Here is a 26,931-nt window from a genome sequence, read left to right as displayed (position 1 = left end):
GCACTTGAGATGCCTAACAAGCGAAAAAGCTTGGCCCAGAGCCACACGCTTGACTTTTTAAGTAAAGGCTTCACTACGGGATCTCGGGCTTCAATCGCGGACCGTGTAAATTTGACCTTGAGCTGAGTTAGAGGTCAAAATATGAAAAAGAGAAGAAATTGAATCAATATCCATGGCTGGGAGCCCAACCCATGGCTGCGCGAAGAGATCTCCTTTAAGGACCGCACAGCGATACCATCAGGCTATCGCCGCCGCCAACACGCCTCGTGTTAAACTGCACCACACTCTCGCACTGTGCATTGCAGAGCGAATGTAGTAAACAATGTCTGTAGTTTCCTTTACCTATTCTCTGCTTTTTTTTTCTGGTTAACATCCCTGCCTTTCCCTCTATCTGTATCTATCTCTCTCTATTCTCTGCTTTTTCTTTTCCTAATTTGTCTGTTTCTCTTTACATAGCCTGCATATTTCTCTAGGCGCCGCGTCACCATTTTTTTTATTTTCAAGGCCTGTCAACAATTATTTTTGGTTGATTGGGCTTCAATCAAAATTATAAGAGGAAAACGTTCCAGATGATGTCGTAATCCTTGTAATGGAAATTGGTGGTACCACTGCCGCTGTCTCAAGCAATTAAGGGTTTGAGCTCTTGCTGAGAAGATTTTCTTTGATATGTCATTATATTAAAACATTCTCCTTCGTTCCATGAGTAAGCGGACACCCTCTGCAATTGTTCTTGTCACAGGTGGTACACGAATTTCTAGGTTGAATACGGCGCTCGTGTTATTTAAATAATGCTCGTTATTTTAAAAATCTGCTTCAACTACGCACTGATGATTCAAATGGGCTATCCTGGTGTACTTGTCCTCTATGTATTAGTATCCGCTTTAATAATACTATGATACATTTTGGAGTTATGAAGGGGGCTTAATGAATTGAAAGCCATAACAGGGGATATCATACCGAGACAGAAAGTACCGCTAAGCGTCTCGCGGAGGTCTATGGTCCGTTTCTTTCCTACGGCAGAGTCCGTTACAGATACGCTAGGTTTTCTTTCTAATATTATTCCCGTATTACAGTGTTATGATTGCTATTCGGTGCATACTTCTGCATAGCTTTATCCTATCTGTCTCTAATCCTCCTATTTTATTATCAGGGTAACATTTCTTATTGTTTCGTATATGCAGTCACTCGACTCAAGCTTTCGATGCTCACTGGTTATAAAAAGTTGGAATCTTTAGCCCATGATGCCATGTGCAGGCTTTTATTGAAAGGCCACGTGAAACTGTGCAAGCTGGCATTGAAAAATCGATCGACTGATACAGTTTCAAAAGAGTAAGCTTCCTTCACGTTTCAGTAGCGTCGTCTTACTATGTGTACTTTTCATTTCATTCGCATCCGGTCTTCCTTATTTGCGAGTCTCAAATGTTATCAAAGTACTCAGGGGAATGGTGATTAGATTTTTCGTACAAATGTTTCTTTGATCAGACCTTTTTGTTGAAGTTACTAGAGAGCTGATTGCGGTCATCCCGCTAGGGGTAAAAAAAAACTCTCAGCATTGTTTACATCATACGCCAACGGTGCCATTAGGTGACGAAGCCGACAAAAGGAAAGAAAAGTGTGAAGGGTAAGGGTAAGCTCCTGGCCCGTTCGGCGCACGGCAAAAAATATCTTGCCTTGTGGCTGTTTTAAAACGTACTGCTTTAGTCGACCTGTGAAAGTACTTCAGTGCTCTATACAGTCATCGTCCTTTCCTAAATGATATGCGACATAAAAGTGCTCTTCCATAATTATTGTGCCACTTAGACGAAATTTTCTTTGTTCAATGATAGAGCATAAAACAAAATGATATTGAGTTTCAGTACCACTAGCTCGTGCATCATGTGGTGCCCCATGTCCTAAGTGCAAATGCCACCTCCCGCTGCGGGCACTAACCTGTCGAACTGTGCGGAGCACTTGGCGACAACTCAGGACTGCTGACTGCCTGGCCACGGCCGCTGGACTCCCACTCGTGAACGACCTCTGCACGGAAGATGAAATAGAAGATTGAGATAAACTAGCCGCTTTCTTGTAGGTGCTACAAAAAAAGAAAGGAAAGAGAAACACTTTGAATTCGAAGTCAAATTTCTCATGGAGCACTACGAGCTTGGTTGTTGGATGTGTCGAAGCGATCATATTTTTATTCCACAATGCAGCTAATCTTACTGCTCACTTTAGGTGGAAGTAGGCAAAACGTATACTGATGCTGAAAATGACAAAAATAATTATGCAAAATAAAGCCATTAAACATCGAGCAATGTATTTTACAGATCAATATAACGAAGATGTCTCCTGCGATATGTGATGTCAACGCGGGAGTAGTAGTTTGGTATATACCTATTTTCACTTCAAGAATAACACTGCGGTAGGATTGAGTATTAAAGTGTTCACATTTGGTCAAATGTCTGTGTTAGAAGTCCAGTCCTACCCTCCAAATGTGATCAATTATACCCAAGTTCATGTTTTTGGACACCAATTTTAATAGCGACGCAATTATAGACTAACGTACGCTACTGTTATAGAAATATTGAAGATAACAGTCCAGTCTTCCAGTGCCTAGCGAAATCTTTTAAAGTTTGTCCATCGCGCGCATCGAGCAGTTAACACTTCTGTAAAAAGCTGATGAGCAACGTTATTGAGAATTTCAGAAACAATAGCAACAAAATAACACCAAATATAATAATAATATAATATTAATAGCAACAAAATGCCAACGCGGTGAGGGGAGGTCTGCTGATATAGTGACTGCTATAGTTGAATCCTCCAATATATAGCATACTTTGTCTAAAAAAGCTTCCAGTTTACAAAGTGTGATTTTCGAGAGTTTGTGGGGACGACTAGGTTTACACTAAGTTAGTGAAAGTCCAGAAAAATATGCCGAATTAACATGAGAAGACCACTGAAAGCATTATCACTGAAACACTGACATGCGCACTGTATGTCGTGACAGGTAGCATCGTTTGATATTTTTTGCGACAGAACAAGAAATGGCCAAAAAACTTCCTCTCAAAACGTACGTCTACACAACAGCTCATTTGTAAGTTACTGAGAACTGAAAGCCTGACCAATTGCTGTAGCTACAAAGGAAACATTCAGAAATGGAGGAACGTAAAAAAAAATTGACAAAGGCTTCTCGTATTACGCAGCCCAACATCTTAATCAGTCAGACCTCAGGCATTTAAACGCACAATTTTGCATGCATGTAGTTATGACATTCGAATGAATCTTTTATAGATTGAAAGCTATGTTGCAAATAATTTGAAAAAAAATAAAGTGTGGCCAGAATTCTCATCCATCCCTTTGGTTTAGCACCGTGTGGCTCACGATAACGGCATGATCCTAATAATCGGCAATAAAAAATTCCCGCCTAAAAGCTTTGGAAAAGAGCGGGAACATACAACTCATTTATGACACCAACTTCAGAAATGAAGGCAAGAAGGACACGACTACGTGAGTCGCTTTTGAACTCTTCACATCATGCTTTATTCACGCGAGCAGTCGCAGTGCAAATGTGTCGGCGAACAGTTCAGTGGCTTAATTCATGTATAAATCGCGCTGTGGTGCCGGCACAGTGAGCTGTCTCAAAATGCACTTAAGAAGACCTACAAACACAAGCAAAGCACACTAGAGACCACGCTTCATCTTCCTTTTCGAGATAAAATGCGTGCAGCCAAAGCTAGTGTCATAACCAAAAAATTTCACAACGAGCAGCGTACTTAGCACACTTTCCACCTCAACTAAAGAACTCAGCAGTCGCACATTAGGCGTGCAAAGACGGTAGCTAAGAACTATTGGATTTTGGAGCATTCCTAGAGGTCGCAAGGATTAAATTTTTTTTCTGCCTTATCACTCTGGTGTCATCGTGCTCCCGTTTCGAGTTGAGATGACTTCTCCCGCATGAGGTGGTATTAATTTTTAACAATGCCCTGCTTTCAAACTGGCGTTCAGGGGATTATCTATCAGACGAGAAGGTCTTGTGATGTCCGTGGAGAAATTTCTTCTGTTCCACTTGTTTTCACCCTTCTTAAAGAAAGATCGATTTGAATCTTTTACCAATGACTGCCCTTCTATGTGCGTCTAAGGAGTTTGAACGAGAATTTGCCAAGCGTCGGCAATTGGGTAGAGGAAAGAGGCCCTGTCGCCATTGCTGTGGAAGTGATATTTTGAGCTGCAATCGATGACCAATACTTTTCCGAGGAGGCGAGAAACTCTTTGTTGTACGCCAAGATTTCACAGTGATAAAGGATTATTTATATGCAAAGCGGTTTACATGTCTTCGTCTTCGCAAGAACCAATGCAAACCATGTAAGCCGAACAGCAACAAATACTAGCTTTTAAGACTGAATTCATTGTTCATCTCATACAAAGAACTTTGATAAAAGGCGTGTTCTTTCAGCAAGTTTTTTCGGATCTCTAGGGCCTAGTTACATTTGTTAAGCAACAAAAAAAAATAGTGGGGTCGAATTAGGAGCAGTGCATCCAAGGACTATCTCTACCCTAAATTCTTCGTTAGAATGTCGCTCAAAGAGTTGAAATGTTGTTGCCGTAAAGAACTGCTGCGCCATTGCACATACAGGTCACAGATTCCAGAATACAAAAGTCGCAGGAAATGACGTCGAAAATAGAGCGAAAGGAAGGTGGTGCTTACCATGGGCGTCTCTCAGCAAGAGCAGGGTTCGCGCCCCGTCGGCGCAGAGAGCCCGGTACAGGGCCTGCGGCTGCACCACGGCTCCTGTGCTGTTTCCATTGCCGTTGCCATTGCCGTTGCCACCGCGCAAGCAGCTGGCGTAGAGGGCTACGGCAGCGTGCAAGAGGGCTCCCTGGTCATCCTCTGCTGAGGTTGTTGACGCCGGCTGCAGTGAAAGAGATCAGGAGAGGGACGCGGGTTCTATAAATCACTGTGATTACTTGTGCCTAAGCATTACTACGCCAATCTTTACAGAAGCTATCGCACTTGAGAGAAGTTTATTGAAAAGTGTGGCTTAAGGGACTGCTGCCCCTCGAAAACACAGTACAATTAAAAAGCGACCGCAGTCGCCAAAGACACAACAAAAATAGGCTGTGGCTTAGCCAAGGTTAAGCCTGGATAAGCGAAAAGCTGTCGCTGCTTTTCAGCCAACTCCCAAGTTACCACTTCTGGATCGGTGTTTCTGTTGTTGTTGTTTTAGCCTTTAAAAGAATGGCACATAGCCACACTGGGGGATCGGCCAAGAAGCCTTCAATAGCGAGTGTCCGCGCCTGTTCTATGGGCAAGTGCGCCTTACATACCCCTCCTCGCAAATGTGCACTGCGCACGGCTGCGGCGAAAGGTCAAACGGTGGCGAGGATGGCCGCCTGTTCTATGGCGGCTGCCGCCGCTCACGCGTTATCGCAACGCCTTGCGAAAGAACCTTCTCCACTTGGGACGGCGGCGGCGACCGCGCGTCAGCGGCGACGGGTAAAATGGTGGCGAGGAGGAGAAGCGGCGACGCTCAGACGACGGAGCAGCGCGCGGCGGCGACGACGGCTGCGGCATCAGCAGCACCCTGCGCTCCGCGTGACGTCGCTCGGTTTCGCGCATGCGCAGCTATGGCTAAAACTGATCACGGCGCACGCCAGACCCCGTGTTGACAAGCCCAGTGAAGCTTTTCGCTTCAAAAAATGCACATGCAGGAGCCCGCCAAAGTTTTCCCACAACGTCTCGGAGTTGGAAGCTCAGTATCGCAGGTGCATATGGTTTATTCACGTGCCATTATTTCGCCGTGTTGGCTCAGCGGCTGCCTGGTTCGGTTGCTCAGCTCCAGGATAGGGGATGAAATACCGGCTCAAAGCCAAACAAGTGAAATGCAAATTGCAATACGCTGGTGAAAGGCAAATTATGCTCGTATGCTGCTAGTTTTCAGCGCCAGTTACAGAAACCCATATGGGAGACCTCCACTGCGGCCTCTTTCTCGCATTTAGTTCTTTAGCTTGATCCTTAATCGTATTCGTCTGAGAGCGCTTCAGGTGTCCTCCCGTAATAAGACAGTTGCTGGGCCTTTTGTAACGCGAGCAGACGTTCTAGGGTTTAGAACAAGAGGTGGTCGAGCTCAAAATTCATGAACTACCCGGTACGGTATCGCTGTGTCCGGCACAGCTTCAATGTGCGGCAGCTGCTCGATGCTTCTTCCCTTCCTTTGTGGGGCACCTGCAATTACTAGGGACACCTCTGCACATTTTCCTCTCCTATTTACGAATTATTATTATTATTGGTTGGTTTATTGGTTTATTGGTGTTTAACGTCCCAAAGCGACTCAGGCTATGAGGGACGCCGTAGTGGAGGTCTCCGGAAATTTCAACCACCTGGGGTTCTTTAACGTGCACTGACATCGCTCAGTACACGGGCCTCTAGAATTTCGCCTCCATCGAAATTCAGCCGCCGCGGCCGGGTTCGAACTCCCTTATTATAATCATTATTAGGATTATCAATATTACTAATAATTTCTTTAGCCTCCCCCCTCCGCCCAGAAAGGAATGAAAAAGTTCAGTGACAGTGACCTGCTTTTTTTTTTTCATTAGCTAAAGGACAATTTACACAAGTAGCAAAATTTAAAAACGTGTTCTTTCTTTTGCCTTTGCACTGTTGGGAATTTCTTCTCTACTTTCGGCGTCTCGCTTTTTTCTTAGGTGTTCCGGACATGAAAGAAATAAATAATTTAGGGCACAGAGGGCAGCTTACGCGAAAGATTAGCTATTTCATAAACATTTTTTTCAAGTTTGTAGTGCTCTGCTGCCTTTTCTTGACTGCAGCGGCAGATAAAAGTGTTCACTGTGTTTGTAGCGTTGGAAATCTCGACGTCCTTTAGGAATGTTCTTCGCTACCCTGTCTGCTATCAAGCTTGATAAGAGACACATTAAAGTAGGGCAAACATTCCAGGAAGCGAGACTTCAAAACTTTTAAGTGGAAGGGATGCATTGAAGGAAAAACCCTTCATCACTCAAAGGCACTGCTCAGCGTCACGAGCACACAAAAAGCACAGCAGTGGACAGCGTTCAGTGGGTCGTATATCGACCCGACTATGGCCCTACATTTCAGTCCAGCAGTGTTCCTTTTTTTTTTAATTTTCCTTCACTTTGGACGTGTCTTCAGCGAGAGTTATTACTCTCCGGAAATTAGCGGCCATGTTTTCCTTGTTTGTTTTTTCGTCTCACGTGGTGGCCTGCTTACGACGCAGACATGATTTACAGAGGTCACAGGGCGCCTGTCCGCCTCCATTTTAACTTTCGGGAGTTGCGAGCGCTTTCTGTCCGGAAATGGCGTCCTAAAACAAGCCGGAACTTTTTTTTAGCCTCCTACTGGGCTTCCGGAAAGCAAAGCTTTCCATCGGAACGCCTTCCCCATTGGGCACTGAACCTCTCTTGGACGTCTTACGGACATCCTGAACGTCCGCAAGACGTCCAAGAGAGTTTTAATGCCCATTCGGTTCGGCGAATCGCCTGGGCTAGGCCGCTAAACATATGAAAGAAGGCGTTTGATTGAGACCACCCACTGAGGTGCGACTTCCTTGATTTTCGCTCGCAGTAGCGAGATTAAAAGAGAAATGGCGCTTGACGGAGAGCATGCGCCTGAAATCCCGCAAAAGGACGTCAAGAAACTACCAACATTCCAGCCGCTTATTCCAAGGCTACGAGAAGAGCTGGACCAATGTGTGGCCATAAACTTACTGCCATCAAGACTTACAAGGCACTTTTGTTTTTTGTGAGAAACCTCCTTGATTGACAAGTTGTGACTGTGTTTCCCCTTCCTTCTCTCTTCCCTCTTTAATCCCCTCATTCCCTTCCCCAGTGCAGGGTAGCCAACCGGGAACCTTTATGGTTAACATCCCTGCCTTTCCCCCCCTCTCTGTATCTAAGAACTGAGTTTCTAGCGATTGCAGTTTCTCCTTGTGCATTTTGCATTAATATGTCAAGTAAACATCGAGTGTAGGAACTCCTGGAAGAAAGAAATAAAAAGCTTATTCCCCAGTTCCATTCAATTTCGAAGCAAATCACAAATTCTGGAGCATAAGGTGATGATATTGGTAGTAAAAACGACAAAGAAATGGGCGGTGGTTTGAGACGAAGTTGTTGCGCTAGCCTTTGGCCAATAATCTTGGCGCAATGATTGATTATGTTTCTCTGTGTTTTCCACTTTCCGCCACAAACAAAAACCGACAGCTGTGTGAAAAGAGTATTAAACAGGCGAAGTAGTGCACGGGAAACGCGTGACATAAAGAGCCAAAGAAGTTCTGATGGTAGAGCACACCAGAAAGTAAAAACCAAGACCCCTTGACCTATATTCAGAGTTCTCAAGGGAAAAAAAAAGAAACAACACGGTGTCTTCTCTACCCTCTGCGCAAACGAGCTTCGCCATGAGTAAGAGTTCTCAGGGCGAGGCTACATGCTCCTCGTTATCAGAGTAAACACGGAATCTGCTCTCTGAACTATGTGGGTGGGCTCAGAGGCAATAAAAGGAGTATGCGTGAGACTGCTGGTGACAGGGTGTGTAAGAGCCGAGCAGCAGCTGTTGGTTGTGGGATGCGTTGACTGCCGCCCTGGGAAATGGACAGAGGGATATAGAAACGAGGGTAAGAGACCGAAGGGGGGAGGGGGGAGTCGTTGCACACTTGTCGGATGATAGCGTTATTACCGCAGTCGAGATGAGTCTACGCTCCTTGATGATGCAGGCATACCGCAGCTCCATTTTATGACGCGCCAAGTGGCATGGCACTGCTTCTGAACTGTATTCAATACTTCTCTCTGCTCTAGTTAACATCCCCGAGAGTTCATTCTGCGGTTTGATTCAAGCGTTTTGGAATGTGTTTTTTTCGTCCAGTTCATTCTCCATTTTGCTTTCGTAGCCAGTCACCATCATATCTGGCCACCGCTTCTATTTTAATCATCATCACTGTGTAATATGATTCTTGTTTTCCTGTCCCCGCTGTATAGTGGGAATCTAGATGTAAGCTAATACGCTTACCTGTAAAGTCGATATATTAAATTTTGTTACTCTTATTGAGAGTAGTTCTTCTGCCTTAGCTCTCACGGGTACTTTCACATAGCTACTCATTCTCACGCACCAATATATCTGTCCTCTGCAGCTTTGAATGGATAATGCACTTCGGATAACAGATAAGCTGTAACTTCTTACTACCTTAAAACGATACGTTCTTTAACAAAGCGAACGCGATATTGCATGCCTTGCCTTCGCCAATCTGTTTGCTGAAAGGAGCGTTGCTGATTGCTTGAAGTGGTTTAAGACGTGGTCAATGCTGACACGGTTGTCGTAATTGATCTTAAGTTGCTCGCGAGTGATGGTCACAAGCAACGCCAGCAAGCTTATGTTATTAGCTTAGTGAAATAGCATTTATATTGCTTCAAAGTTACATTCCACTTGAGAATTCTTAAAAGCAAAGTGATCATGTCCAAAGTCCATAGACATATACTATTAGCACTTCTACTGACATCAATATAATTGTAAGCGTACAAAAATCGATTTATATGAAACCTAGGGCGTGAGATCATATGAAGATTTTGACGTAAATAATTTGATCCTTTTCAGTAGGATAAGTTCCATATTTATTGCATTAAGACTGGTCCAAAGATAGAAGAGTACAAAAAGGCACAAGCTGGTCGTACACGCTTTTTCATTAGTTGTTTGTTCTAGGATATGCTAAGGGTATAATATGCGATTACGAACGGCTCCTGCATTACGAGATGATAGCTACGCATCCTAACGACGCTCACGCATTACGCAATGAGAGAAGAAACAGGACTGACAAAAATGCGTCCAGCAAGTATCGACACGTCGATAGAGCCACTAATATCAGAGAGGATAAGGAATTAAAGGGAGCAGCTTGTCAACATCTTGAGTTTTCTCCCCTATAACGTGAGTGGAGCAACTCAAAAAGATAGGAGTAGCCCGAAGCTAAAGATGTTGTCGCGGCTGTGTGTCATTCGCCGAAAAGTATTTAACCTCAGAAAATGTTCGAATACGGCCTTTATGTGCTTCTTTCTTCTGTTGCCTGAAACGTTTTACAGTTTAGTGCTATTGCTAAACGGGCGAGTTTGTGATACATACTTAAAATTAACGGCGCTAAAGACGGGACGAAATAGGGGTGAACACACGGCGCACGCTTAGATATTTTCGAAGGAGTTGAGGCGGAATCGGCAGAGCTCCGAAAACTGCCATGAAAGAATGGAATCTATATGCTGCACATCCAAACCCAGCAACAGAGGGCGGCTGCAAGATCTGCTGCCTTGTTGAAATGTAAAATGGACTTTTGGCAACTGGACGCAGAAGGGACTCAATTTCTTGCTTAACACAATGTATTTGCTCTGTTTCTTCATATGCCTTTCTATTTGCATGAAAGCTTAAGACAACGGGCCGTGCTTTCAAAAATATTAGTGGTTTTATTTAATTTTCTCTTCTAGTAGCACCGCTGTGCTCAAAAAGCTACGAATTACAAGGCAGCCAGCAAATTTATTGAGAAATCCACATTGATGAGGCGTTGTAATAAATCCACGTAACAGAGGCGCCGATATCTGAATAAACTCTATGCGCTGACGAAAGTTCCTTAATCACTATGCAGATAACCATGATTTCATATATCCTAGAGATATGAGTATTATGTGACTAGACGTGCACCAGGATTTCAAGGATTCGTAGAGACGAACCCCCTTTTTTCACATGTATAGTGAAGTAAAATATGGCCCTTTTTCAAACGTACATTGGCATCGGTGCTTAGTGAAATAGATCGACGAGGGTGCGATGTAAGTTTGCTGCTCGGAGTGTCTTTGCGAGGCGAACAAGTTTACCTGGCATCGTTGCGTAAAGTGGGCATACTCGATTCGATAATAGCGTCACAGAACCACTGAAGCAAGCTCACGACAAAAAAGCAAGAACACTCCTTGCCTCTTTTGTATTGGTAGGGAGGTGCTGGAAGTTGTAAGTAAATACGTGCACTCAGGGATCAGGGACCGCTGATGCTGATCATGAGAGGAAAATTACTAGAAGAACAAGATGGTGTGGAGCGCATATGGCAGGTTCTCTCAGATCATGAATGGCAGTTTGCCAACATCCCTGCAGAGAAAAGTATATGAGAGCTGCGTTTTACCGGTACTCACCTATGGGGCAGAAACGTTAAGTCTAACGAAAAGGGCTGAGCTTAAGTTAAGGACAACGCAGTGAGCTACGGAAAGAAAAATTATAGGCGTAACGTTAAGAGAACGCAAGCGGGCAGAGTGGGTGAGGGAACAAACGCGGGGGAATGATATCCTAGACGAAACTAATAGGAAGAAATGGGCTCCTTAAGGGCAACGGAGTAGATTCCGAGAGAAGGCGAACATTGCGGGTGTTTGCAGAAAATTCGGTAGGCGGATGAGATTAAGGAGTTTACGGGGGTGCGGTGGCCGCAACTGGCAAAGGACAGGGTTAAGTGGAGAGACATTGGAGAGACCTTTGCCTTCCAGTGGGCGTAGTCAGGCTAACGATGATAATGATGAGCTCTTTTGCAGCTGCTACTGGAAGGAAGTACGTCGATAGTTGCGCAAATATTTAGCCGGCACACTGTCATTTCAGCCAACGCTCCCTGTCGCACTTTCTTCCCATCACGTGGCTTGTCGGTGGTCGCTCTATATTCCGCACCACGCTTCCTTGGTTATTTGCGCAAGGGCAGCGGAAGGCTAATTGAGCGGACGCAGACTGGGTGGCCGAACCCGCTTTCGAACGAGCGTCTGTCAGCGACCGGCGCGGTGAAGAATGGAAGCAGCCTACGAGGGCGGAGTCGCTGGCACGGAGTGGAGACCGCGCCCGCCTGGATTCTGGGACGCCGTTGTGGAGCATGCTTTGGAACGTGCCCCAAGGGACGAGATGAAACGGAGAGGACTAGCCAACATGATTTCGCATGCAGCTCATGGCAGGGCTGCATGCTTACTGCTATTGCTTTGTTTCTTATGCAGCGAAGCCCAGTAATTATCGCAATGAATGAGGTTTTGATGAATTAATGACGAATTCAGAGACTGCGACCACCCGTTTCGAAAGAAACTTCAATATTCGTAATTGCTGAAACGTGTGCGCTGATGGGGTAAAAAAAAAGTATTCCGCGTGGAATGATCTGTAAATAAACCATCGTTCTTATTAAGCTGGCACTAAACATCGCAAGATATTTTGGAATGAATAAAAGTGCATTGTTTACCGCCGGTGGCAGTGAAAGATCTGACGCGCACACGTCATTTCAGATGTGCTTGCATCCGAAGCTGAGAAATTGTTTTTTTTTTTTGAGTTCGTAGATATTACAGCGCTGCGGTGGCCACGTTAATCAAATAATGTACGCTTTCGATGGATTTAGTGACACGTTGAGCTAATTGGAACGTTTCTGCAGCGTGTCAGAACATTCATATTCTGTATTCTACTTCCCTCCCGCCTTGTGTTAAAGGAAATATACATTCTTCATCAGAAGTCTTAGTCAGGAGGTGTTCAGGCAGGCGTCAGTGCTATTCTGTAGGCAGCAAATATTGCTAAGCGCATACCGCTTGTAACTTCCTCTTGAATATAATTTTGTGCGCTTAGAAACACTTAGCAGCATGCCAAAAATCAGACCCTTCGTCTTTTACGTTTTGGGCACAGGGTTTGGGCTCATTTCACCTTTTACAGTACAAAGGCAGTTTCATATATGGCATGCCAGTGCCATGCCGTATGAGCTGCCAATTTTCTGTTTATTCTACATTGGTAGCTGAACGTCCCAGACATTTGACATTCTGAGTTGGGCGCGTCCTCCTAAATTGCTGTATGTGTTGGTTTCTAGAGTGTAGCGTTTGTTTTCTCTGCACTGCCAGCGCCTCTACTGGCGCAAAAGCGATCATACAGTGGGAAAGCACCCATGCATTGCGGAGAAACCAACTCTTTTGCATCGTTTGGCACTTGACCGTCGCTAATAGTTAACATTCGTGCACCTACTGTTCTTGTGCTTTGTGGCATTTCATTTCTTCATAGTGTACATTTTCCCTGAAGACGGTGTTCTCTCATGAACATAACGCAATTTTATCACAAATATTCGTTGATTGTTGAAAAGAAAAAAAATTATTATTTGGGGCGTTTGGAACCTATGGCGCCGGCCATCCACATGGCGAGTATTTTGTTCGTAACTCATTGAGATGACCCTTCGTGCTGTCGGCGCATTACTGGCAAGCTGTGTCACTCAGTGTAACAGTAGTCTGTCTAGAATAGAGCAGTTTCGGCAGCCAGAACCAATCGGATTTTGCCTGCACTCTCTGTAACTACTGCACCGAGTTCGCCTGCTGCACGCAAGAGTTGTGGCTTTCCCTCATAATTTGGATGCATGGGAGAGCAATTGGCGGGCCTACTTGCAACGCTGGGAACCAATACAGTAACTCTACTTCCTCCAAACCTGCACTGCCCCTAGCGGTCACGCCGGAGGCTATGGAACCTTGAGCGTCGGCAAGACGAGAAGAAGGATGGAGGGTAAAGGAGGAGATGAGGAGCAAGCCTTGACGCAGCAGAGAATAAATGCGGAGTGCGCGCTGACGCTGCCCTTGGGGTAAGGCAGCTTGTCGTGTTCGTCGGCAGGAGTGACATTTGGTGCTGCTTACAAGAGAAGAAACGGTAGAACGTATTCTTGTTAATTGCAAGACCCTCACAGCCCTGAGTGCACGACGTCACCGCAGGAATCCGGAGAACTCAAGGGTGACGAAACAGCCATGGCCTTTCGAATTTTCAAAAGTAGAAACTATTAAGAGGCACTAGATAGAGGATTGGTGCAGAAGGTTGTAGCAGGGCTGGGTCACTCTGACGTCGTTTCTGTCTTCTGCTTCTTCAAACTTGAATGTGCTGTACGCCTTTCTAGCTTCGTCACCAACCGTCACTAGCAGTGTGGCTGCCTGCACCTCTTTGCTCTGCTTGTTCAGCTTGGTGGCGGTAGAAAACAACGTGAACTCACTCTTTCACGTTTGCCATCCTAGCCAAGCGTTGCCTGATGTGTCCAAGGGCTTCGGTGGCGGAAGAAAGGACGCTGGCGTCGACATGCCGACTAGGGACCGCTGCCACCATGTGAGCAGGCCGGCAGTCAGTGAAGAACAACGTTTATTGCCGATAGGAAAAGGGTTTATATAGAGAAAAGAGGGTGACGTAATGGGTCACGATGCTAGGCCTCTTTCAGCGTGACGTCAGAGTGACTCAGCCCTGGTACAAAGGTCAAAACAGTATCTAAGAAAAACAAAGAAGAAGAAAACTGGCTATTATTTCCAAGATACTGAGCACACTAGGAATTGATAGCTAGGTGCCACATTTTTCAAACGCGAAACAATCGGGATGTGTTTAACTACCTCTCCGTTAAGCGTCAGTCACAAAAGCAGCCTGTTGACATTATATACGAAAAAAAGCAGCCCGATCCATGACGACCGTCTTCTCGCCTTTATGAAATTCTACCTGAGCTATATCATTATGCTATCTCAATGGTTACACTGAAATCCGCGAAATGAACATTTCGTGACTGCCTAAGATTAGTCTTGAAGGCGGTTCTTGCGCCTCAGTGAGCAAAAAACGTATCGGAAAGGACTTGTTTCTAAAATACCAAGGACATACGCCGCACAGATGCACCCAATGCGGGAAACGCCCAGCACTGTATCGCACTAGATGGGCTCGCCAAAGCATTCAGGAAGAGCCGAAAGTCCAACACCCACAATGTCAGTATTGACAGGGCGCGCTGCCGAGCTCAACCATAGAGGACCAAAAACAGCTTCTTCACCGGCCGTAGCAAAGATCTAAGGCCGTAGGAGCCTAATACTCAGCGCGGGTCCCAGGTAGGGGGGACCAAAGTTGTTTATTAAAAAAGATGTTTATCGTCATCATTATTTCCGAATGAGTTTTCAGAGGAGTTACTATAGTGCACATTAAGAAATTCCCGCAGCTATCACTTGAAGGCCTCTTACACGCTATTGTAAGAGTTCCTGATTTTGTGTGAAAAAATCCGCGCACACAGGATCCAACTTCAACCGAGTGCTCATACAGCTTCTTACGCTACAGACTAGAGCGTGAGCGAATTAGTTTTTTTTTTCTTCAGGAGGCTTGCTATTCAGCGTGCTGCATAAGGGTTCCTAAGGCACGGGGCTTCCTTTTAATGCTCTCCCTGAAGTGGAATGCAAAGAGGCACGTTCCGCAACTCCCGCCCACGGTCGACTCGCCCCCAAGGTCGGAGGCGGTCGATGCTGCCCATTCAGCACGCGCCGGCCTCCTTTCGTTCAGCTGAGACTGCTCTAACCGGAGAGAAGTCTTCTATCAAGGCGCTCGATCGCTTCTTTATGCGTGCGTGTACAAGAGACTGCAAGAGAGGGAGCGAGATAAGGAGTCCTACATTTCAAGGGCTTAGTACGGAGCTAAAGGGCTGAGCCGTGGTGACAGCATCGCTAAGCCTACGGCACTGTTTTAACTGCAGTCTTTTACATGGGTAATTACTTGTTGCTTGTTTGCTTTCAATCATCTCGAAGCCTGCAGAAAGAATATGTGCGTCCATATATGTGCCTTTGGTAATGTTCGTAAGGTTCAAGTTCTCTATGAAGAGAGTGACGCATGCTTGCGTTTGGAAGTGTTGGTCCAGAATATTAGGTCCTTGATTTACTTCAGTCCTTTAGTCAATGCGTTATTTAGCGTATTAATGAATGTGATCGTCCTCAAAAAACCGAGTCTGGTAGTAGCAACATGACTGTTTAGTGAGGTATAAATACTGTTTACACAGTTGCACAAAGGCATATTCTCAAGTTCATAAACAAATAACAACATAAAATGTGGTCAAAAGGAACAAAAACAGAAACGAAGAGCCCTGGCGGCCGCTGCATGCGGACAATTGGCATCGTGTTTGTGATATAAGGGGAAGTGAGAATATGAAACAATAGCTGTTCAACGCCGAGCTGATTCATGGTTTTACGAACCTGCGAAATCTCTGTATGCTTGTTGTTTGAACGGCCATTGTACCATCCTTGCGATGGCCGGAAAAAGATTCGCGCGGAGGTGCAGAATAGAAAGCAGCGTAGATAAAAGGAGGTTAAATGTTATCGGACAGTCGGTATGTGCATACGGTTAGCAGTGAAAAGTAACAAAAAAATGTTTTTAGCTTTTAGCACAAAACTCCTGGCGGTATACTGTAGCCAGGAATTACGTATTCATCTAAATATCTCCGTCATTTTCAGCTGAACGGCTCTTCTTTGTAGTCTTGTTATATAAAAATTGACAGAAATATATGTGTCGATGCTCGAATTCCTTTCCATCTAGCAACCCGTTTAAGACGCTGAGATGAATTCAGCGCAGTGTATTTTCAAATCATATATCATGTGCTAATTAGCCACGGTGTCCGAACAGCTTTTACCGAAACGCACCCCACTGCAAGAGTCCGACTTCCTTCCATTTTTGCCAAAAATTTCATCATTAAGCAGCGATTTCTTGGGCCGCGACTTCGTACAGTTTGCGGGTCCATGCGCCCATGCAATGTTTAAGAAAATATTTCCTCTCGGTAGCTTACGTCGCTAGCTGAAACCTCTACGCAAAGTGTGCTTGGGAGACAATGACGCTACAGTGAACCAGTATCGCACCCTAAGAACAAATGGTGAGGAGAAGAACAAGTAATAGCCCTGACCTGACCTAGGTTTTCAGTGCTTACGGTACCACTTCCTGATATCTCTTGAAGTCGAAAACTTGCAAACTTATGTCTCAGCCATCGTACTGTGGCGTTTCGTACACAAAAATGCCGGGAATGTTTTGCGTGCGAGTGCGGCACGAACAGTGTACAGCCTTGTTAGCGCACTTGTTTCTTGCCAGTACGGATACTGCACAGTGGAGCTGACAATGTGCTTTGAATTTTCCTTTCATTTCTTTCATCAGAACGTAATTACTTCTTTCGTCTGAGCCGGTCATGATTGTCTTGTCTATTTCTCAGAGCAAAGAGAGCTCTAGAATAGTTTAGTTTATGGTGTTTAACGTTGAAAAGGGACTCCCGCTGTGAGGGTCGCTGTAGTAAAGGGTCCGAAAATTTCGATCACCCGGGGTTCTTTAAGTAAACTGACAGTGCGCAGTACACTGGTCTCTGGAATTTCGCCTCCATCGAAATTCAACCGCCGCGGCCGGAATCATACCTGGGACTTTTGGGTCAGCAGCCGAGCGCCATAATCACTAAGCCACCACGGCGGCTTGCTATAGAATCAATGTAATAATCACTATCTTCAAATGCACTAACCATGCTTCCGATCTTGGACCATTAGAAACGTAAGTGCTCTTTACCCGTACGTAGCAGTGAAGCAGTCCATCTATTTTGTTCGAAGTGCGGTGAAGAAAATCTCTGTACTTGCCGACACGTGACACCTGACACTGTGACACGTGACCCGCACTGCGTGCCAAAAAGAGTGTCATATGACGAAAATGATCAGCGTCAATTCACGGGAACAATACGCCCCTAAAAGGGCGCAATGAGAAAGGTAGAGCACGATAGCCGGTCCGGGCCATGTCAGACTAACATCCATTTTTCTTTCACCTGTATACGGCCCGTGACTAACTGTGGCACTGTAACAGCGCAGGCCGCCTGCCCTAACAGTGCTCGGCACACGCCACTTCCTGTCCCAAGCGACCGGGGTAAGCACGGCTGTGTGGTGGACGCGCTCTCTAGGGTATTGTCCGCACGCTCCTCGGTAATGGACGTGAAAGACGCCGACACACATTCCCTCCAGACAAAGTGGATAAAGGCGCGGACAAGGTGCTGAGGTGCGGACGCGCCGATTGCCGTCTTGGGAAAGGGGGGAGAGGAGGAAGGAAACGCTGGGGAAGGAAGGACGCTGCTTCCCCTGGCGAATTGCTTTCTGGCCGCGGGCTAGACGAATCCAGGCTACCGATGGGAAGTCTTGTCACTGCGACATAATATGAAGCGTTGTAGTTGCGTGGTGTCTCTTCCCTAGTTCCTTATACCTGTCTCTGAGCGAGCTATCTGCTATGAGAGAGGCTTTGCACAAGAGGGCCTTTCAGCTCTGCAGCGCTTTCTATTTTAACATGAGGTCAGTGTTCTGGCGGGGATTCCCAATGATGTAACTAGACGACACGATGTAGAACCGTGCTCGTTCGCTGTGGTATTGTATTTGTTGGAGTTGAAAATAAGCAGAGAAATATCCATTTCAAATGGGTAACGACCAAGAGACACACGTCGCAGGGGGAGGCATATATTTATACTACTTGAAAATTTTTGTTGAGTAAACAATGGAACACAGTTTTATAAAAAAATAAAAATCCGTGCTTCTGAGAAAAAGCAAATCAATAAAAGGTTTGGAACGGAGTTTCAGAGATAAAGCCTAATGTTGAAAATTAGAAATATTCAAGAGATTATTAAAAGTTGTGGTCTAGATTCTGTACGATTGACTTGCTTAAAAAGGCAACGAACTCATGCACAAATGAGAGGTGGGCTAAATTATGCCATCAACAGACTTACGTTGCCATAATTTGTATTTATAACACCCTACTAATGTCACAAAGCTGCTGGCGGAATAAAGTGTCCCTGGGTCGAAACAATTTGACTCAATCAAAAGCTACCGCAAGCGCTGCTAAAACTGCTGCGCTCCTTTGCACCTGCTTATCTCTTAACCCGTTACACCTGTTCCTCTATCGTTCCGCGCTAACGCGAGGTTATTGTGCCAGCAGTAATTGCTTTCCTAGCGGATTTCACCTCCCTCGAAGCCAAAACCTTTGAGTGCGACTTCTGCGTAGGCGCGGCCAAATGACCTCGGCCACTCTAGGTTCGGGATGTCTGATTGCCGGCCATTTAGCATTAATGTGGAAACACTTCGACGCCGTTAACATAGCAACCAGGTTTCATCGCAGGCGACTCGTTATCACCATTATAGATCTGCACACAAAAGTTCAGTCGACAGCACGACACAGGACTCTTGTAAGGACATTACGTCATGAAACTTCCAAAGCGCATCGCATCATACTACTGCTGGCAATGCGAAGTGGAGCCTCTGGGGTTGGTATTTGTATTTCGGGCTGCTCATATAGATATCTGCTTGGAATCATCTCCTTACAGCCCACGTTCCCTACTCTGTGTTCGAATTGGCTGCTCCACATTTAGCAACACTGCGAGAGCTGTAATGCCATTCTCTCGTACGTGCTATTCATGTTCTGGACGACCCACTTGCCTTCTAAGCTGTAATGGGATGAAACAAATACTTAATTTCCTCACTCGGAGCTCGTTTTCAAAAATAACATATAATATCTGTTGCGTGCAGGCATAGCCCGCCATTCTTGTGGACGTTATGAATCACTGAGGAGGAAATGAACATCAAGTGCGCCACTACCTGAAGCTCATACGGAACTTAAGAATGTCATTTGAATAAAACTGAGTGAATGCATGAAGAAACCCTTCAAAACGTACTTGCTGGTGTCATATATGCCGACTTACGGCTTTAGTTAAAGGGACCAATATTTATCCGAAGGTTAATATAGTTCGAATGCTCTCTTACTAAGTTTACTGAAATTTATTAGAATCGCGACTCTCGAGCTAATCTGACAAACGTGGCTGTTGCTTCACCATCAAATGGTCTCCGGTTCACAAAGACGTCTGAATTGATCTTTCTAAAAAAGAGACTTCATCTCAACGGGAACAAAAAAAATACTATTCAGTAATTGCATGCTCGCGAGCTTCTTAGTGCCCCTTAACCCAACATTGACTTTATCCAACAACTAGTCGTTCTCTATCCCAAAAGAAGATAATATATAGACGACAAATAATAATTTTTAGGCCAACTGAAAGCCATTTTTAAAGGGTCATAATATCACATATGTAGAATAATTAGGCGAGACGTTTCTATCGCTGGGATGCACTTTTGAAGTTTTTTGCTTCTATTTTTTGCATGGAAGACCATGTAAACTACTTCGAAAACAAAGCTACAATTGCTGATAAAGGTAACTGTGACTCTGTTGGACACTACCGGCCTGTCGGTCCAATGTTTTTTTTCACACAGGTTATTTTTATATTTTAAGGCAAGTAACGTAATCGAGGAGATAACTAAAATTCGAAAATGTGAAATAAAATTTTCGCCTAGATTTCATTAATGAGCCTCGCAGGCCATTGTTGCCCCATTCTTTTGTTCACGATGGTAAAAATATTTATACGCCCAAATATCAGTTCTGTGCTGTTTACAAACTAAAGCATTTTATCGGAACGATACAGCTCAGGTAGAGCAAGAAACATAAGCGGCGTTGACATGAACCCGACAACAGCAGGTCGGGTCAGTGGATCGAGTTGACCAAGGTAAGCCCAACTCGTTCGACTGCGTGTTTACATGAACTCGATTTTAGCGAGTCGAGACTGCTTCAACTCCAGCGACACCAAGTGTCAAACAGCGCAAGTGGGAGAGGGCAGTGACAGCCTCCAAGATGGCGCTCTGACCGCTGTCTCGAAGGCGCGACAGCGCAGGCGGAAAACAGGTTCGCTTTTATCCTGTCCGCTGCCTCTCCCTTCCCGTTAACCCGACTGTTCGACTCCATGCTTTTAGAAAGGCGGGTCAAGCGAGTTAACCTACCCCCTGCAAGCGAGTTAAATCGACTCTCTTTGTCGCTTATTTTACTCGACCCGACAGCGCTTACATAAACCCGTCCACTGGTTTTTAACCTGACAAACAAATTCGACCCGACTCCATCGAGTTCATGTAAGCAGGCCTATAGAGCTTTCACAGGCAACTCTACGTTATTGGGTAACAGTTCTATCTTGTTCAGATTCGAAATACAGCTTCTGTAACATATAACGTATACTGAGATTTGTTTCATAGGCCTCCGAACGTGAAAGCAATCATGCCTTTTAGTGTATCTCTTGATAACTAGAAAAGCGGTATCAAAATAATATTAAGTGTTTTCACTGCATGTGTACCGAAAGTTCATTTGGGGGTTGCACCGCTGCTAAAATTGTGCGAAAACTTCTGACTAAAAAATATATTCATGCGCATTTTCATACATAAAGAGCGATATTATCCTTTTCCCGAGTTGTCAGTTGCTCTATTTCTGAACGTTTTTCTTTGGAAGCTCTTTAAAATGACAAAATTCTTTTATTTTGAGGCATTTTATTAGCTGAAGTCATCTTCCGTTTATTGCGAAAAATTATACATGAAAATGTGTGCATATTTATTGTGCAAGTCTTTCCTGCGGCGCGCAAGCTTTTCAGGCATATGATCTCGGTATTCGATATGGTGGAGCAGTAGGTATTACAAATGTCGGCTCCATGTTAACCTTTTATAGGCCAGTGTGGCGAAATTCAGATCATATGAAGCGCAACTTTTTATTTGTCCCTAAAATGCATCCATGTTCAAAAATTTTTGTTTCGTGTAGTGCATAATTATTGTGGTAAAATCATAAGTATAAGATCTATTGCAGACCTATGCAAAAACAGCATTATTACAAGGAAACGGAAACAGTTTGGACCTTGCCGCAGCTGAGTGTTTCTGGAGCCACTTCACAAGAAAAAGAAATCTGAAAGAACAGAACCTAATGAAAGTAATGACATGTATTTCGTGATTTGGCGAAACAGAAATAAGAAACTGAAGCTTTTGTACCTTACTCTGGCAGTGGTTTTTGGATTAATGTTTCTTTTATTTAGCGTTGTCCTTTGGCGGTAGCAAAATTCAAAGAGAGCCGATACTTCTGTCTTAGGATCTCTTGCATTACATCGGTTGGCGCAATCGCTACTCATTCCGTCTTTCAAATAGGGGGGGGGGGGAATGGCGGGGGCTTAGCTTTGGTTACGCCTGGTAGGTTGCGAAAGCAAAAGCGCAACGCCTCCAACAGAAGGAATGCAGTGCGCTGCGTCTACAGGTCACGCGTGGCTACCGGCCGCCGCTGCGCGACGACTCGACTTGTTAGCCTATCTCTCACCCTGGTATGACGTCACGCTATGACGTCACTAGGCATGGCATGACATCAGAGGTCATTCTAAATGTCACGCGTGGCTACCGGCCGCCGCTGCGCGACGACTCCACTAGGTAGCCTATCTCTCACCCTGGTATAACGTCACGATATGACGTCACTAGGCATGGCATGACATCAGAGGTCATTCTTAATGTCACGCGTGGCTACCGGCCGCCGCTGCGCGACGACTCGGCTTGGTAGCCTATCTCTCACCCTGGTATGACGTCACGCTATGACGTCACTAGGTATGGCATGACATCAGAGGTCATTCTAAATGTCACGCGTGGCTACCGGCCGCCGCTGCGCGACGACTCGGCTTGGTAGCCTATCTCTCACCCTGGTATGACGTCACGATATGACGTCACTAGGCATGGCATGACATCAGAGGTCATTCTAAATGTCACGCGTGGCTACCGGCCGCCGCTGCGCGACGACTCCACTAGGTAGCCTATCTCTCACCCTGGTATAACGTCACGATATGACGTCACTAGGCATGGCATGACATCAGAGGTCATTCTTAATGTCACGCGTGGCTACCGGCCGCCGCTGCGCGACGACTCGGCTTGGTAGCCTATCTCTCACCCTGGTATGACGTCACGCTATGACGTCACTAGGTATGGCATGACATCAGAGGTCATTCTAAATGTCACGCGCGGCTACCGGCCGCCGCTGCGCGACGACTCGGCTTGGTAGCCTATCTCTCACCCTGGTATGACGTCACGCTATGACGTCACTAGGTATTGTATGACATCAGAGGTCATTCTAAATGTCACGCGTGGCTACCGGCCGCCGCTGCGCGACGACTGGACTAGGTAGCCCATCTCTCACCCTGGAATGACGTTAGAGGTCATTCTAAAGGTCAAGCATGACTACCGGCCACCGCTACGCGAAAGGCCGTTCATGTGCATAGTATTGCTGTCGCAATAAAAATTTCAGGACGTTTTTGGGCAGCGTGTCTACAGGCAGCGTCCCGAGTGCATGCTATCGATGTCGGACGCCCCGCATGTCTTCCGACTGACGCCTCCCTTTTACCTGTGTTGTCTGAGAGGTCTTTCAAAGCGTTTGGAGCGCCTCACAATTACGCGTCTCACACTATGACGGTAAAGATTACACTAAGCGAGAGTCCGGCTGTATACATAGTGTGATCACTTATGCGCCCCCTAGCGCAGACCCCACATTAACACGACAAGGGCAGCGTGAGGCACGTGCAAGTGGTAGTCACGTGATTATGAAAGGAAGCCACAGGCAACTAATTGGTTGCTCTTAGAGACATTACACCGTCTGTACTACGCCGGTTAGTGTAAACGCTATCGCATTTTGTCTATGAAATGTGTATCCACAGATCTAAGCATGTTTTCGTGCAGTGCGTTCAAGGGCCGCCTTCCATTTAAGCAGCACAGTTAATCGGACTAATACTGTGTATGTAAGGTTTCACTTTGGCCCTTTGCAGGACCAGAATCTGCCAATAGGTTTTCGATTTTCGGTCAATTAGATGTGCTGCTTGGGAGGAGCATGTTACGTGACTTGGACCTGCCGGAACTATTCGGGCTCTCATCGCCCGGCTACTATATCACAACCATGCTGCTTTCTCGATGTCGACCAAGACAGAATAAAGACAGGGTGCATGAAGCTTGTGGTCGCAGCCTCTACCGCCATCACATAGCAGCACTTTAAGAGAACGTAGGCACTGCCAGGCCGGTGCAGAGGGTGTTCACGTGATCATGTAACCGAGCGACGCGTGGATTGTTGCGTGGTGCACTTGTCATTGCAATGCTCTAACAGCCATTGAATAAGGTATGCTTTCTTGCCTACCATGGTTTCTGAAGCGCTGAATTCGATGCAGCTCTCCCGTGAAAGAAAGCATTACTCAAACATAATGGTTGTTTCTTTAATTCGCGAGGACAATCCAGGCAGGTATAAGGTAGTCTTCAGATGGCAATTGAAACTCGCAGTGCATATACCATAAAGCATGCTTCAGACGACATAAGCATCCTGTATATGGTAAATGTCAATGTTTTGATTGTGCAACATGGATGAAAAGATTTTTATTCATTGGAAAAATTCGTACTTTTTTTTTCATGGCCATTTTGAACGCATATGCGATTGTAAATTGGTTTGATTTGGTTTCTTCGGGCTTAACGTCCCAAAGCAACTCAGGCTATGAGGGACGCCGTACTGAAGGGCTCCGGAAATTTCGACCGCATGGGGTTCTTTAACGTGCACTGACATCGCCCAGTACACGGGCCTCTAGAATTTCACCTTCATCGAAATTCGGCCGCCGCGGCCGGGATCGAACCCACGTCTTTCGGGTCAGCAGCCGGGCACCGTAACCGCTGAGCCACCGCGGCGGGGCTAATTGTAAATAGGAACTTTCGTTTTTATAATATTGCTTTACAGTGCGGCGTTTAAGACGTTATTGTTGCCTCTAAAGCAGCCTAGAGGTTCTGACTCTAGTGTTGTTTTAGAGCACTGGGTACATATGCCGTCTTTATTGAACATGTTCCGTTCCGAGACCTCTCTCAAGTCTTGTGGTGCTGAGCCTACACTCAAATGTTCTCCATTTGTGCATATTGACAACTGCGGGGTTCTCCAAGCTCGTTCCTCTTCAAATAAAGCACCCTTCTTATTTACAAATGAACTCTAGCCTATTCCATCCTAGTTTAAAAATTCTAGTTCTGGCCTATGTGGCAAGCGAAGAGACCGCGTACCTGTCGCGCATTTCTTCAGTGGAATCCTTAACTTTAAAGCTGCCTGGCAGTCATTTTAGGTGAGAGTTGATGTCCCCGGTGTTCACTTACACGAAGGGACTTTCAGTTCTTAAAATATCCTTAGTTTTCCTTTCTTCAGCTCTACAATCGGTTCTCTTCCTTCCCCCTCCCCCCCCCCCCCCCCCCCCAAAAAAAAAGCAGGTTATAAACACATCACCTGCTTTGAGACTTCTTTAACATGCTACACGGTCCAGGTATTGGTACTATATCAGATTGGAGAAAGACGCTCTCCATTCACGTACTCTTAATATTTTAGTGTTTTAAGATTGAAAACAACTTTTCAGAAAACTTACATGTGAATGAAAAAAAAAATTTCTACAAACTCATGGCAAAGGCTCTTGACAAACTCGATCCCACAAAAGAGAGTACGGCACACCCTATTCTACAAATTTTGCGGTTTGTCGTTGCAGTATCACCCTAGAAATGTAAAAAAGATAGCCTGAAGACAGTATGTGAGCTCTCCTTCTTGTGAACCTGAGAAGGAGCGACTTTTTAAAAGAAGGTTCAAGGTAAAAAAAAAAAATGGGCAGGAAGAAACAGGAGTGCCGCAACTGAGAAATCCTGCTCGCCGGAAACATATATATGGCGCCGGCGATAAGAGGAACCAGAGAACTGGTTCCCCAAGCGGCCCCGCCTCCGTACGTGTGAAATGACAGCGCCTGTGCACAAATGGACGGATGTCGCACCACACTGGCTGCGGATAGGCATACCAACGGTCTGCACCCCTTCCATCAAAAGTAGTGGAAAACATGCGAAAGAATCCCTCTTCGAAGACGCCATTTTTTTTTTGTGCAGTCGTTCACTTTTTCGAAGCTTTTTCCTTAGCATCTCGGCACTTCTGGGGATTCAGGCGCACAGTAACTCTTCTAGAAGCGTAGAAGGGGAGATGCGAGCGGCAGTCACAAGTCTCTGGTGACTGGTAAAGTTTCATGAAAAAAAAGAAAGAGTTCCTTGTCATGTTCTTTAAGTACGCCTGTTTCATGCAGCGTATACTTCCGGCTGCTTTTCGCACTTCAGAAGATTGATAGTGTTCTTTCAGCGAATAAATCGTATGTTTGCATTGCAAAGTTGACTCTACCACTTTTTGAATTTTTTTAAAAAACGACTTTTATCGCCAAACACACATATTTAGAAGCCTCATGCTTGACAGAGGAATATCGATGGACGGGAGAAGTGCATTTCTTCGTCGCAGGCAAACACCCGCCGAAGACAATCACAAAGAATGATGGCTTCTGCTCGATCACAGTGTTGTCCCTGCTTTATTTTACGTAGTCCTGAAAAACCTACTTCTTTACATAGAGGATGCGTAGGTGTTGTTTTCAGTCAAATGCCTTGCTTCCAGACCGCACCTTGAAGAGGCATGGATGTTATTTCACGCATGGTGCAGGAATTGTATGCAATTGCATTTAGTGATACCGTTAAAAAAAGAACCCACAGCAGTACAATACTTCCTTTCGACACATGGAAAAGTGATGTCCCTATACTCTCTCCTCATTTTGTCTCTCTCTCCGCACTCTTCAGCCGCCGCGGTGGGTCAGTGGCTATGGTGCTCGGCTGCTGTCCCAAAAGACGCCGGTTCGATCCCGGCCGCGGCGGCTGGAATGTCTTTGAAGGAGAAATTCTAGAGGCCCGTGTACTGCGCGATGTCAGTGCACGTTAAAGAACCCCAGGTGGTCGAAATTTCCGGAGCCCTTCACTACGGCGTCTCTCATAGCCTCAGTCGCTTTGGGACGTTAAACCCCATAAACCAAACCAAACCAAACCGTACTCTTCTCAAGTGTAGGGTAAGATACTGGGCGCAGCGTAGTTAACCTCTCTGCCTTTCCGTTCATCTTTCTCTCTCTCTCTTTCTGAATAGTGCGTACGAAATCACGCGAATATGCACACCACCTGAAAATGTAACGACATTGATATTTTCCACGGCATTCCTTTTATGCCCAGGATTTAGCACCATACGCAGAAGTATACCTAATAACTTCGGGATCTACCATCTCCACGGCGTACTTATCCAAGGGTGGTGAGCTATACAACTTGCTTAACGGCGATATGCAGCACGTCATGAAATCGGGAATAGCGCACGAGCCATACAAAAAAGATCCTTTTCATTCCGTCGGAAGGTGCGAATGACTAGTGGTCCACAGCACTGGCGAAGCACTAACTTCGGCTTTACATACGGGGGTAAAAACT

The 26,931-nt window shown here is 45.6% G+C and overlaps 1 protein-coding gene across 1 annotated transcript in view; it reads right to left on the bottom strand.

The window, feature by feature from the left end:
- LOC149366801 (uncharacterized) overlaps window positions 1-26,931 on the bottom strand; it is a 118,118-nt gene that overhangs the window by 23,074 nt on the left and 68,113 nt on the right. The window contains exons 2-3 of the mRNA XM_089565819.1: window positions 4,682-4,886; window positions 1,930-2,016 (exon numbers count right to left, since the gene is read on the bottom strand). Of these exons, the coding sequence (XP_089421945.1) occupies window positions 1,930-2,016; window positions 4,682-4,886 (292 nt within the window). The remainder of the gene's footprint in view (window positions 1-1,929; window positions 2,017-4,681; window positions 4,887-26,931) is intronic.

Source organism: Amblyomma mixtum, chromosome 1 (assembly GCF_055824585.1).
Source record: "Amblyomma mixtum isolate Tamu chromosome 1, ASM5582458v1, whole genome shotgun sequence".
NCBI lineage: Eukaryota > Metazoa > Arthropoda > Arachnida > Ixodida > Ixodidae > Amblyomma > Amblyomma mixtum.
The sequence above is the reverse complement of the archived record's forward strand: the minus strand, read 5'-3'. Positions and strand labels throughout refer to the sequence as shown.